This window comes from Hermetia illucens, chromosome 6 (genome assembly GCF_905115235.1).
Source record: "Hermetia illucens chromosome 6, iHerIll2.2.curated.20191125, whole genome shotgun sequence".
Lineage (NCBI taxonomy): Eukaryota > Metazoa > Arthropoda > Insecta > Diptera > Stratiomyidae > Hermetia > Hermetia illucens.
This window is the reverse complement of record NC_051854.1, coordinates 24,597,945-24,611,978: the sequence shown is the minus strand read 5'-3', so window position 1 is coordinate 24,611,978 and position 14,034 is coordinate 24,597,945. Positions and strand designations below refer to the sequence as shown.

The following is a 14,034-nucleotide window of genomic DNA, read 5'->3' as shown; positions in this document are numbered from 1 at the left end:
GGGGACTATCTGCGTTCGCACCCATCCAATTTTTATTCTCCCATTGCTAGGGAGTTTCATCGCATATTGCCCGGGGACTTGCACCACGGCGTGCTTTTGGCTTTGAGCATTTAAAGAGGTGATACCTACCCGGGTATATGTTACCTCTGGACTGTTACCTCATGCACGCTTTATCACCTCCTCTACTGGGACCTTTTCTGTGAGGCAGTCAAGATCCCGGATTTTTGCTCTAGATAATAACAATAACGCAGAGGAAGTTGCACCGCATCTTAGAAGAACTATTGTGTCTTTTTAATGGTTGCAGTGTACATATTAACTGTAGTATGTTGTTCAAACCTATCATCAACAAAAATTTTAAAATCCTCTCTACTTCCAAGTATTCCAATCTACTTTGCGCATGTGCTGGTCACTGTCCCAGAACATGTATGGAAGTTTTGCCTTTCATGGTATTTACAGGCAGTGTCCGCAGATCTTCTTAGCTTCTCCAGGTAATAATTTAGCTTGTAATGATCATATTTCTACTATTATGCTAATTAATCAATCCTGCCAGTGCTTGCGTTGGTAATACCCTCATGAACATCCTGTACCGTTCCATTCTCGGTAAGTTCGCCTAATATAGTTCTCTCAGTCGTTCCTCTTCATTTTTAGCTTCGGAGCCATGGACCCTTTGCCGGTTTCACGTTGTTCCCCTAATAGCGGAATTCGTGCTCCTTTTCTAGCCAGTTCATCCACCGGATCATTGTCTTCTAACACAATGTGATATCCAGACCTTATTGAGAAAGCCCAGCGTGTTGAGTCTGTTAAGGCATTCCCATACCGGTTTGGAATTGACCTGGTAGGACATAAGTGCCTTAATAGCTGCTTGGCTGTCGGTTTGAATAGCAATGTTCTGCCCCTTACAGTTCCTCTGGAGGTTAAAGGCATTGATAGTTGTGTCTCTATCAATGCCGTTCATTTATATTTGAAGTGTGCTTACTCATTATTTCAGAGTAGGTTTCCATTGGATCAGTGAGCTGTGCGTCCGCTGCCCGTAATGTGAGGGACCCGTCAGTACTCCAGATCATCAGTTGATCGATTAAACTGTTGGTTAGTCCTACCCTCTTCCAGTTTAACTTATTGCCAATTATCTTTTCAATTTCTTATCGATGTGAAAACTCATTGTGATGGTATCAGTAATTCGGGATACCATCTAGAAAGTATTTCAAACTTCCTTCGATATAGGCAACTAAGGAGTCAATCCCTGAAAGACCCCCGTTGGGTATGTCTACATTGCCGCAGTTATATTAACACAGTCCAGTCTTCGAAGTTTGTGTTATTCCCTGATGATTGGGCTGAATTCGGTCCTAGCTGCCCAGATTAGCGTCCCATAGGAAATCATTGGCTTTGCTATTGCAGTGTATATCCAATACTATTGGATATGCCCGTCTCCATGTCCTTGGTATGTATCTCAAGGCTATGCTGCCCCTTCCCACTCTTAGGAGAGATCTGGAGTAGTCCTGGGAAAATGTCAGTTACTCTGAGTGATTTTAGTAACTTAAAGGTTTCCACTGCCCACTTTAATCTAGCTTCCGACCATACCTATTTTGCTAGTTTCCAATTCATTTTTCCTCCCTCTGTCTGTTGTTGGGGTGCCACACATAATGCTATTGCCTTCATCCGTGGGGTAGGACGGGAAATGCGTTCTGAGAAGCAGATGTACCGTATCCTCCTTATTCTGAATAAGCGTCTTATTTCTTCAGACGGACAGCAGGCATTCCCCTGCATTTAGGTATTGTTTTCTATAGCTTCGATGCTTCTGTGGTTTGTTTTATGCCCTCACATAACTCCTGAAGCTGTTTCGTTTTGCTTCCCGAATCGCGTTGTTATACGTCGTTACTGCTCTTTTATACATCTGTCAGTCCGGGGTTTATTTTGCACCTCCTTACTCATTCTGGCTAGCGTACGCCCCTTGATAGCTTGACTATTTTAGCCGGTCAGCTGACCTCATATGCGTCAGTGTCACCACTGTTTCTAGCTTTGTTTCGCTGTTGATGTGTCAAACAGGTATCTACTTTCTAGTGCTGATCACGAATATGGGATTGTTCCCTACGTTATGTATTTCAAACTTATTGTTGAGGATGAATTTCAGAAGGTAATCCCTTCTTCGATTAATGTCGCTTCTTCTCCAGACCTTACGGTTGGCGTTGACATCGCAGCCGAGAAGAAGTGGTAAAGCCTTTCTTTCGCAGAACTGCACCTGTCTAATGACTAATTCCGGCCGGGTCCGGATGTCGTATCTTAGGAAGTCTCCTGATGACGCGGCTGGTTCTCGAGTTTTTCCCCCGGCGTCTACTGAGACTTGGACAGTCACGAGGACTCCGGTTTGAAACTCTGAAAGACATATGTATCTTAAGTTTCTTTTGAAAATGATGCTGGCTCTCGCTTTTTCACAAGAGAAATCGCAAATTATCTGCGAACCTCCTATTTTAAGAGCTCGAATTGGCCCCCGGTGCACCCAGAGTTCTGGAGCCAACACCATTCCTCCGATGTTATTCTTGGAATCCATGTAATTACTGCTGATGCGACTTTTGGATGGTGACGGTTTACCTGTGTTATTTTAGTGCTGTCCATCGGCTCCATTAGTGCTCGGAGCTCTTCTCCAATCTCGGAATATTGTTCTCCTCCTTCGACATGGCACTTAGTTGCGCTTCGCCGCCCGATTTGAGCTCTAGTCTAGGCCAAGGTCGTTCAGCTTCTGTTCTGTGTGCAGCAGGTCCACTTCCCTGCTCGGTCCTACCCTTTTAGCCGCTTCGGCTTCCGCGATTCCTTTGGAGACCTCGGTAGGCTTTCCATCGGATGTACCGTCCGAAGTATCCTTCCATTGTATATCCCTGCAGGTATGCTACCAAATATGTAATTGATGAAGCAGCTACGACATTTAATTGCTTCTATGGGTTGTCTACTCTGATCGTGAGGAGTTTGCCTTAGTCTTCCTTCTTGCTTGAGTGCTTTGAGTGATGAGAAAGCGTAGAAGCTTCCCTGTCTCAATAGCTGCGGCTCTGGAAGGTAAACCATCAGCATGTGTGCCACTGGTATGTCATCCTCAGTACATGTCGAAAGTTCCCTTTCTTTCCATGCTGGCGGTTTGAAACTATAGTCCGCCGTGCCCTCCATCGTGCAGTCTAACAGTATTAGACCTGGTCGGAAGCGTATGTTGGTAAACACGAGCTGTTTGTTCCATTCCTTACACATCTTCATGACGATGACGACCTTAATTATTTCCTGCTCCACACGGATGTGTATTTGCTCTGGAAATATATGGCCAGCAAGAAGCGACCAGGTATCCGGTCTTGGCCGCACAGCTCAATTAGTCAATGACGACTAGGTGATCTTCCACCACTGTCTCCAGTTCCAAGTTCGCTACTGATATCGCTGCATGGTTGATGTAACCTGTAAGTTTTTCGCAAGGAGAATTCCAAATTAACTGCATACTTTCCCCTTTTAATCTGAATCTGCCCCAAGGGGTTTAGAGCTCTTTAGCCAACACTATTCTAATTTTTTTTTTGGATATTGCAATTGCTGCAGATGCTGGCTTTGCAGGTTTATTGGCGCTATCCTAGTGCCTACTATTGGTTTCAGTAATATTCGGAGCTCTTCTTCATTTTCAATGTCGTTGTATTGTTTTCCTTCGTCGACATGACACTTCCCTGTGTTTCGCTGTCCGTCTTGGGCACTAGAAAATTCAAGTGTAAGTCATTTTGCTTCTCCTGTTCAGTGGGCATCCTGCCCTTTCCATCTCTATGGCCTTCGTGATTCCATCCGGGATTTTAGTAGACTTGCTTCCCGATGCGTCTCTCGAAGTATTTTCTCTCGGTTTCTCCCTTGCACATGGATGTTGAGTAGATTTGTATTCTGAATAATTAAGAGATGCATATGTTCTTCATAACCTTCGTTGCGGCTTTGTGAAAGTAGACTGCGTGTGCTCCTTGTATATCGTCCCCAGCACATGCTACTAGCTCTACTCTCTTTTAGTCTTCCAATTTAGGGACTGTGTTTTGAGCCATTCCGCTGTGTTCTTCGCCGCACGTATGCCGGTGATAATGAGCTTTGTTTTTCATCCCTTGCACATCTGCATGACGATGATTTGCTGCTTCTCGCAAGAGAGTATTTGCTTCGGAAATGACATCTGTATTATGGTCAGTCGAATGCACTCGATGGCTCGTTAGGACGGTGGAGTGCACAGTTTTACCTCCCAACTTTTCTCTTCTTGAGTGTAGTAGCATTATTAAATATGCAGAGGGAAAGCTTACTTATTACGACGACCAGGCACCAGTGAGGCCCCGTCGTATACAGTCAGTTACCCCCGTTAGTCTGGGTTGGGGCAGGTGTCTTTCAACTTGCTAGTTTAGATCACCTCATACAGGGTGTGGCCATAAATACCCGTCTCAGTCCACAAACTACAATAGAAATGTCCAACGTTCATCTCAGAAGGATTGCGAAGAGGCTTAAGGCGTGGAGAAAGTGAACTAATCAAAAGTTCCAAAGTTATTGTTACATTTGATCGAGAAACGGGGCCATCCATTGTAGTAAAGATCGCTCTTTACGCTTTCTCTGGCCTTGTTCAACAATGTAAAGTACCTCGGAATGCGTTTAAAATTACGGTTCACTTCCCACATATCGAAAACAGAAAAATGGAACTAAATCTCAAAAATATTACGACGATAACCGGTTCTAAATTTTGTAAAAAAGTCAAAGATGCAGGAGGACCTAAAATTTGCAAATAAAAGCCTTCCTAATACCTTTTTGCTAAGACCAAATGATGCATGTTCCACCCTCTAATTTTGAACAAAAGCCTCGAAGGTTATTATTTTCCCTCATTATCCGTGTACACAAAAGTGCATGCCGAGAAATTCCGTCCTATTTCTCTGTCCTGTCGTGCCTCAAAATCCTACGAGGGCAGGGCTATCCCAAAAACGAATAAAGGCGCAGGAGACAGTGCAGATTCGGCAGCACCTATCTACAGTTTTACTAAAGTGTTTCGTCGACATCCTTTTGGACGCCACTATACTGTCTAGATTCAGGTATATGAGAAGGGGTATGTCACTTCCTCGGTTTTTGGTATAGCTCAGCCCTCATGGTTGAACGTAGACAATTTGTATGCTCGTTTTGGCCATCTGTAATATTTACACCTATTGTAAGCAACTTTCAACGTGGGACCAAACATTTGCAAGGCTCACGACCATTAACTTTTTGAAGGTAGCCAATTTGGAATTTAAACTTTGTTTTTGATTTGCTGAATAGAGATGACTTGCGTCTGTACTCGCAGCTACAGCTTCAGCCGTAGTAGGTAATTTGCAAATTTTACAGGCAGAGAAATAGGCGATACCGACGAATCCTAGTTTCTTTCGAAGCCAAATAGACCTATTAGGGCAAAACAGCGAATTAATCATTATTCACTTTTTATTCAAAACATTGTCGTGACCTTAAAACCTTGTAAGAGTATTTCATTTAAGGATTTGCGGTCCAGCGAGCCCAGGTCCTGATTTCATTGTACAACCTTTCACCAGGGCATTCAGTAGCGTAAGCTTGTCTGTGTCCAATCAACTTGTAGCTTCCTGAAATCCTTCCTTCGTTAACTCCTTGAGCAATGAAGTTCTTGGCAGCAGTAAGCATGTTTGCTGGTGGCAAGGCAGCTGAAAGGATTTAATTTCATATAAGAATGATTTATATTCAGCCCAATCGATATCCTTATATAAAAGATGACAACTCAGGAAGAATTATAAGAAAACAAAACTTACTCCTGAAATCACCAATCAACAAAAGTCCAACACTTCGGGAATTGTATCCTGGAGTGTGAGCTCCTTCAACGTTCCAGCCACGACCTTCGTAGATGTTACCATCACCACCAACGGCAAAACTGTAACCAATATCGGGCCATCCATTGGTGTTCATGTGGAAGTTTTGCATGGACCTCATGGCTGCCTTACAAGCGTCGGTGTTGTAACATACTCCTGGTTCGTATGAGTGATGAATCACAACATATGGGATGATTCCGTTGAACCTTGATACGAAATTGGGTGCGCGAGCTCCCCAAGCGGCACGGCTGATCAAAGCTCCCAAATTCTCATGAACGAGAACTGTTGGAGAAATCATAAAAATTTAAAATTTCCATAAAATACAAAACGTTTCAATTCAGTTATTTACCGGAGAGGACAAGGACAATTCCCACTAATTTGAACATTTTGCTAGATTGTTTCAATCTAATTTGCATTGGTAAATCGACTGGGGTTTATATAGGAGTGCGGTACCCTGTTTTCCTACCAAAACTCTACTAAAGTGCATTAATCAGTTACTAATAACAATAATAGGATTAGATAGCATTGATAAGATAATCTCTGCTAGTGTTTCTAAAAACCTGTTAGTAAATATTTCCAAAAATAACATCGGGAATCCTGAGCCATTTCGCTGATTGCTCTTTTCTTATCGCAACATCTACAAATTTGTGTAAGTTATAATAGAAATCTTTAAAAACTTTGGAGTTTAGTTTATTTATGATTTATTGGAAAATACATTTTAATCCAAAGAAATTGGTCCCAATTTCAATAAAGTATGATAAAAGGCTTAGACATTTCTATTTTGGTAGGGGTAAGAAAATGGAAGGCAATACACCGCCATGTTATTTACGTAAGATGCTGGCCCACCTGAAAACGCGTTAAATGTTGTTAAAAAGTTGATTACAGTATTTAACAATACTAAGGTGTCCATACCAGTCTAAGCGGCAGGATAAGTCGCAGTCCTGTTGCGAAGTAAGCAAGGGTTAGGCGGTTAGGCGTTAGGAGATAAGCAAATTCGTCCGAGCCATACAGATCCCTTTCTGCACGCTAAATGTTGGTAACCTGAATACGGACGGAGGGACTTGCATGGCCATTTTGGAAGAGGTGCATCAATATCTGCGCCCTTCAAGAAATTTTGGTGCCAAGAGCTACAACACAAAACACGAACGCGGCAAAAATGGCTATAAACTCAGCTAATTACATGGCAATTACGGGTGATTTTAACATGACATGTGACATGTGAACGAAATAGTAGGCAGCATCGAGGTGCCCAGGGTTAAAGCCAGTTAGTTAGCTTGAAGCAGTCGACCAAGAAGGCCACTTCTGATGTTATCTGCAAAGCAGTGAAGAAACGGTTTTTAGCTGTCATCACCAGAATTGCTCCTACGGGTTCTGTAATTTTTGGGTTCCTTGAAACTTCTTCTTGTTCTTCAGCCTTTGTTCCGTTCAGAAGTGGAGTCGGCTCGTCCTGATCCGTGCCGCCATTTTGCTAGGTCGTGTGCTTGGTCTTGATGGAGTAGAGATATTCTCAGATCTCAATCTTGTTTCGGCCAGCTTTTTGGTCGTTTTCCATCAACTTCGACGTTCCGACCAACCTTATTAACCTTTCATTAGCGCGAATTACATGTTCATAATATCAAAGATGCCTCTCCTGCAGTTTTTCCACGATTGGTGCAACAGCACATCGATCACAGATATCCTCATTTCGGAGGATTACTCCACTGGTCCAACCCAACATCCCCGTGTCCATTTGCGGAAGGCATCCAAGGATGGCGTCATTTCTCTGGTGACATTAGTGTCAGGGATGCTTTCCGCCATTATCACGGAGTGTCATCGGAGCAGCCACTCATACCTACCCTACTTACGCACATCTATTTTTCATTGAAAATCCAGAATAAAAATAAGAAATTATTAATGGAAATACATATTAATGCTTCGAATCAGATCCACCTCCCCCCCTCCGATACTTTCTGGGGGCCCAGAATAGAAAATTCAATGAAAAAGGGAATGATAGTAGGACCCGCATAACCTTCGGCGCTGATCCGTGTAATTCTCACCTGGGCCCCATTTTCTCGCATCCCATTTACTATTTGAGGTTCACCGATTGTCTGTCTGTCTGTCACACGCACTTTTGTCAGGAACAATTGCACCTTTTGACAATTTGGTAGGAAGGTTCAATTGGGAACCCCCACACATGCGGAAAACTACGTAGTTCCACGTCGAACTGAAGGGAGGGCCCAAAATTACAAAAGAGGGGTGCAACTTTTTTTTATCGAATATAGGCATGCGGGGTCTTGATCAGAGGTAAATTTTGACATTGGTTGGTATCTCGGCTTCGTAGGATTTTGTAATGTCCGGTCGGCCAATATGTCCGTATGAGACAGACAAGATAATAAAGATCGAGGTAATCGAAATAAAGAGCTGCTTCCCCTTTGGAGATGTGAGTCGAGAGCCCCAAGAGGGGTTACGCGTCGTGGCCTCCTGCAGTTATGAAGCGGACTATCGGCTTTTAAAAAAGTGTCAAATTGTGCTGCCCAAATTTTATGTTTTGGGTGACGGTAATCTACCGAAAGGGAATTGCTTGCAGACTAACGGATAGTATTTGATATTTTTTTTTCATAATTACGGCTGCTCCTCATTCGCCGTGAAGATGTTTTCCAATGTATTTAATGTATCCATCAATTTTAAAATTTTGTTTAGGGTGTCAATATTTCGCATCCTTAAGAACAGCTCGACTGCATTTTAATGGTTATTGATATCATTCTCGCTCTACTGAATTATTTTGAACTGCGTCTCGGTACTATAAAATGAGTTAGGATTTCCATTTGACGTTGCATTATCATTTGCATTTGATGCACTGTGGCAGTTAGCTGTTCTAGCTAGTAGGTCAGTAAAATTTTCATAATCTTTCCCACGAAGGTAGAGCCAGCGGGTGCTAGATTCGCACCACTAAAAACTACCCCCGATCTCACCAGCCCCAACCCCGCAGGGCCATCAGATATTACTTCGCAGTTTGGGTTTATCGTAAGGCATTCGCGCTTTTGATCCTTTCTGCTAACCTCCTTCTTTCTTTTTTCAGCAAGCACTGTATTTTTGCGATTGCGACGAAAACTGTAAGCCAGTTTTCTTTCGACCTTCGCAATTATATTCTCCTAGCTCACGCTCCTCCAAAAGCGTGTGGTTCAGATTCCTCTTCTCCATTGTGAACCTTGGGGAGTGAAACATTTCGTGCTTCGGATCCTTCGATATGCCACCGCATCTAGGACAGTTCGGTAAATCATTAAACCCAAAGCGATGCGTATGCTGCCTGCGGCAATTACTGTCCCGTGTTATTAGTTCACTCTTGTGTCTGTTCAAGCGATTTTTCGTAGACTCGTCCAATTTGCGTTGCTAGCGGTCATTCGATTTCGATCGTGTCGCGTTGCTGCATTCTATGTGTTCCTTCATGCGTCTTGCATGGCACAGCATATTCACTTCTTTCGCCAGAATGTCGACAGAAATCATGCCCGCCACCACCTCATCTGATGTGGTCCTAAGAACTCCTTATCTGCTTCTTTTTCTGAGAGCTCGCAAGCGTCTCTGCTCATACCTATATGATGACACTTTGGCTAGAAGCAACCTCCTACAGTGTTTCGGCCTGTCAATATTCCGCAACATTTTTGCAAATGCCATAGTAGCATTTTGACATGCCTTCTCTAGGTGTTCCCTAAAGTTGGCATCAATCAATTTTCCTCTCAGATATTTTATAGTTTGCTTTAATACGGCCGTGTATCCACCGACTTCCACTTTCCTGGTGTTTTTCTTTCCACGGTTCGTTATTAAGATCGCTTCCGTGTTCTCATTCGTCAAGGTCAGCTCGAATCTCTTTGGCTAGGACATTACCGCTTTCACTGTTTTCGTTATGTAGACCTCCACATCGTGCGTGCTTTGCTGTAACAACTGCAGCCAGGCCATCCATAAACCCCCCCAGGTACGATGTACGTTTAGGCGCCCTCGTCCGTTACGTACCAGAGAGTCCTCTTTGAGCGGTAATTTTCAGCCAAACTCGCTGAATATCCGGAACATCTATGTCAGCGGGGTGCTGGGTAAATTCTGTTCCAATCGGCCAAGTTGAATGCACGACACAGCAGTCGCCGGAAATGAGTGTGTCGTTTGCTATACTGGCACTCCGACAAGCCATTGCCGCTTTCGACATGGGCAGTGTGTTGTATATAACTCCCACCATTATCTTCCCCATTGTATTCAACAGGCGGATGTTGGATGTCTAGGTAGCTTGTCGCGTTTGAGAAGCAACACCAATTTTTGGTTCTTCCATTGGGCAGGGAATATTAGTACTATTAGGCGCGCGTCGAAGGTGTTAGTGGAAATATCGAGCCTAGTCTTCAATGCTGCTTTAAAGCTCTGTTACGGATGTCGTCCAAACCTGGGCCCTCTTTGTCGCTGATCCTCACACATATTTCCCGCATCTCCCCGGCAATTTCTGGAGGCATTATGTACTCGTTCAGCTGAGCCACTGTTTTTCACCCTCTGTTTTCGTGTTGAGGAGACAGATTTCTTTCAGGAGGCGCAGGTCACCTGCGGGGGTCTTCATAGCCTTTTCAATACCACCTTGTACGCTCCATCGCAAGGGTTTATTAGGGTATGGTCACACAACTGTTTAAAGCAGTTCTTTTAACTCCTACGAATGGCTTGTTTTAAGTGGCGATGCAGTTGTCTCTGTACCTGTACTCAACCGTCGACCAGACTTTGCCCTAAGCTTCTGGTAAGGGCTCCTTGCCCGAAAACGTTCAGCTTGCAAACGTGCGATTTCGTTGTTTCACTACCAGTTGGGTTGCCTAATGGAGCCAGTCGCCTTTTGGGCATAGTAGCATCACATGCTTTCGTCGGGTCATTTGGGTGACTTTTTCCCTAGAGGCACTATCCAAGGTTATATCGGGCTTCAGCGCCGCGGAAAACACGCCTCTTTCAAAAGCTTTCACCGTACACCCGGGCAAACTACCTGGCATTCCGCGCGAGCTCTTCTTGGAACTCGATTTGCTCTTGATTTCCATCCAAATTGCCTGGTGGTCGCGGTGAGGATAGTCCTCCCCAACATGCTAAGTTGGTAATTTCCTGAAAGGTTTGATTTCCTCAAGCCCAAGCTTATAGCGTTGTTTGGCTCGTTTGGCCGTTGATTCAAATACCACCGCCGTGATTGACTCATCAATTATGGCCATATAGATGTCTTTTGCGTAAATGGTTTGCGAGAGTTGGTCATGCCACCCGACAATTGTTGAGGTTGATTTGTATTAAGCTCATCTCTGATTTGCGTTGAAGCCTTTCGTATATTTTTAACATCTTTTGCTACCTGATATGTGCCGATGGTCTACATCCTTCTTCCCTTTGCATAGTAAGAAATTTGGGGCAGCTCCAGAGTTCTTGTTGGTATGGCTTTCCGTTACGCACCTCCTGCATTGCTTTGCCTTGTCATTTGAATTGCTGCCTTCACAATGTGATCCAAGTGAAACCATCCAAAGTATCCAAAGTATTTAGTGCCACCTCCTTCATAAGCTGATACATAACCCAATCTACTTTTACTATCAATAATCAAATTATTCTGCCTCCATTGTTACACTGACGATGGCGGTTTGCTTTCCGTCGTAGGGTTTCCTTATCGTTTTGGCCGCTGACTTTTTCATTTCGTTAGGATCGAATTGGTTTTCCAAGACTTTAGTGATCTCCCGCCTGCTAGTTCTTATGTGGATTTGCTGTCTTAAGTACTTTCCAATTTGGGGGTTTGTCTTCACTCTTCTGAGAATGTCACCTCGTTTGGAGATGAGGATAATCTCCGGTCTTCCCTCTTTCGAGTTCCACTTCCATATCTGCTTTGATAGATCCACTCCTTTTTTCCGGGGTAACGGCTACGTGAGTGTCGCCGGCATCTTTAGCCGTCCTCTTCACGTGCTCCACTTTTTCAGAAATTGAACCTTTTTCGTTTTCGGGGTTTCCTAGCCTATTTATTCGTTCAACAGTTCACGCAGCGTCTTCTCCAGTTTCTCCTCTAACGTGTTTTGAACAGGCCTTACTTGTGTCGCTTGGCTCACTTTCCCGCTCGATGTATTCCTTCTTCTTTCGACTTGGGCCTAGCCGTATGCCAACCGGGTACCTCTCATTATGGCCCTTAAATTCTGTTGAACATTCCAGGGCTCCTTGATGAATTCCCAAAATTCCATGGTCTTTTCTGCTCCTTCATGTTTCGTTTCATTTCTGAGTATCTTTCCTATAGCCAATTTTTATTCTCAGATGGGTGTTCTGTTCGCACCTATCTGACCTGCGCATTAGCATCTCCATATACGTATATCTTCGGATGCCTCTTCTATATTGTGTCATATATGTAATCACAATTGCAGTTGCTGCACCTTTAATTTTTGGAATTTTGTAACATACTAAACATCCTTCAAACGTTAGTTCATCCGAAGGTCCATTCAACACTGAGTCTATAGAATACAAGTGATCTGTAAAAATTCGAAAGGAGAATACAACCCCCTTAAAAGACACGTTCACACTCAGTCGGTCAATTGTAAGTTCTTTGATCACTATTCTCCTGTAATGTAAATCTAAATCTCTTTCTAATAAAAAACAATGAGTTGCTGATTACTGACTCATTTATTTAAAACATTGCCGTGATCTCAAAACCGCGAGAGAGTATTTCATTTAAGGATTTGCGGTCCAGCGAGCCCAGGTCCTGATTTCATTGTACAACCTTTCACCAGGGCATTCAGTAGCGTAAGCTTGTCTGTGTCCAATCAACTTGTAGCTTCCTGAAATCCTTCCTTCGTTAACTCCTTGAGCAATGAAGTTCTTGGCAGCAGTAAGCATGTTTGCTGGTGGCAAGGCAGCTGAAAGGATTTAATTTCATATAAGAATGATTTATATTCAGCCCAATCGATATCCTTATATAAAAGATGACAACTCAGGAAGAATTATAAGAAAACAAAACTTACTCCTGAAATCACCAATCAACAAAAGTCCAACACTTCGGGAATTGTATCCTGGAGTGTGAGCTCCTTCAACGTTCCAGCCACGACCTTCGTAGATGTTACCATCACCACCAACGGCAAAACTGTAACCAATATCGGGCCATCCATTGGTGTTCATGTGGAAGTTTTGCATGGACCTCATGGCTGCCTTACAAGCGTCGGTGTTGTAACATACTCCTGGTTCGTATGAGTGATGAATCACAACATATGGGATGATTCCGTTGAACCTTGATACGAAATTGGGTGTGCGAGCTCCCCAAGCGGCACGGCTGATCAAAGCTCCCAAATTCTCATGAACGAGAACTGTTGGAAAATTTTTGAAAAATTAAAAGTTTTATGCAAATTCAAAACTTTTTAATATAATAAATTACCGGAGAGAACAAGGGCAACTCCCACTAGTTTGAACATTTTGCTAGATTTTTGCAATCTAATGTGCACTGAAAATTCGGCTGGGGCTTATATACGAGGGCGGCACCCTGAGAACCTATTGTTTTTGCGCAAAACTGCAATTAAAATAACATACATTAATCACTTGTTAATAACAATAATAGAATTAGATACAATCGATAAACTAATCTCTACTGGTATTTCCTAAAGTAACATCAGGAACCGTGAGCCTTATCACTAATTAAATTTCATTTTCGTTATCGCAAAATCAACGAATTTACTTAAATTATTATGGAAATCTTTGAAAACTTTGGAATTTAGTTTCTTCGAGGTATATTGAGAGCATCTTAACAGACGTCTACGCAAAGATTTTTCTTATCAAAATCTTTGCAATTTCAATAATTTGTATATGAAGGGAGGCTTCGAAATTCTCAATTTGATTGAAATGTATTTGCATTTTGAGGAAATGGAAAACATTTACGAGTTTCAGATTGCCAAAAAGCGAATACAAATTTAGTCTTTGTCCTTTTCGATAGGTGACACAGATTGTCTTAATCGAGTTCGCCGGTAATTTGCTTAGTACGGGTGGTCGCGGAAGCTTTTTTAAATCTTTGTCGGTATGAAGCTATCCCCGGGTGTCGGCCTTTAAGTTGTTTTCCATCAATTTAGACGTTTAGGCTCATTTTAGTTGTTGAGTTCTCTTCAACATGGATTATATAGCCAGGAAAAGCTGAAACATCCGACGAGACACCAAGATCCGGATAAAAATCTAGAAATAAAGTGCTGAAACTGAGCAGGTGTATTCGGACAGAAGC

At 43.0% G+C, this 14,034-nt stretch overlaps 2 protein-coding genes across 2 annotated transcripts; both read right to left on the bottom strand.

The window, feature by feature from the left end:
• Positions 1-5,421: 5,421 nt before the first annotated feature.
• LOC119660572 (peptidoglycan-recognition protein LB-like) lies at positions 5,422-6,303 on the bottom strand. Its single transcript, XM_038069224.1, has 3 exons — positions 6,184-6,303; positions 5,778-6,116; positions 5,422-5,672 (listed from the first exon to the last, which is right to left on the bottom strand). Exons 1-3 carry the CDS (start codon positions 6,248-6,250, stop codon positions 5,488-5,490), a joined length of 591 nt encoding a protein of 196 aa, XP_037925152.1. The 5' UTR covers positions 6,251-6,303; the 3' UTR covers positions 5,422-5,487.
• A 6,136-nt stretch (positions 6,304-12,439) lies between these two features.
• On the bottom strand, positions 12,440-13,335 carry LOC119660576 (peptidoglycan-recognition protein LB-like). The gene is made up of 3 exons (XM_038069229.1): positions 13,204-13,335; positions 12,797-13,135; positions 12,440-12,691 (listed from the first exon to the last, which is right to left on the bottom strand). Exons 1-3 carry the CDS (start codon positions 13,238-13,240, stop codon positions 12,507-12,509), a joined length of 561 nt encoding a protein of 186 aa, XP_037925157.1. The 5' UTR covers positions 13,241-13,335; the 3' UTR covers positions 12,440-12,506.
• Between the last annotated feature and the right edge of the window lie 699 nt (positions 13,336-14,034).

Bases quoted from the DNA above. Each gene is read 5' to 3' on its own strand.
- LOC119660572 (XM_038069224.1), bottom strand. From the start codon at position 6,250: ATGCAAATTAGATTGAAACAATCTAGCAAAATGTTCAAATTAGTGGGA. The intron at 6,117-6,183 runs GTAAATAACTGA...TTTCTCCAACAG, and splicing joins AATTGTCCTTGTCCTCTCCG to TTCTCGTTCATGAGAATTTG. The intron at 5,673-5,777 runs GTAAGTTTTGTT...AAATCCTTTCAG, and splicing joins GTTGATTGGTGATTTCAGGA to CTGCCTTGCCACCAGCAAAC.
- LOC119660576 (XM_038069229.1), bottom strand. From the start codon at position 13,240: ATGTTCAAACTAGTGGGAGTTGCCCTTGTTCTCTCCG. The intron at 13,136-13,203 runs GTAATTTATTAT...ATTTTCCAACAG, and splicing joins AGTTGCCCTTGTTCTCTCCG to TTCTCGTTCATGAGAATTTG. The intron at 12,692-12,796 runs GTAAGTTTTGTT...AAATCCTTTCAG, and splicing joins GTTGATTGGTGATTTCAGGA to CTGCCTTGCCACCAGCAAAC.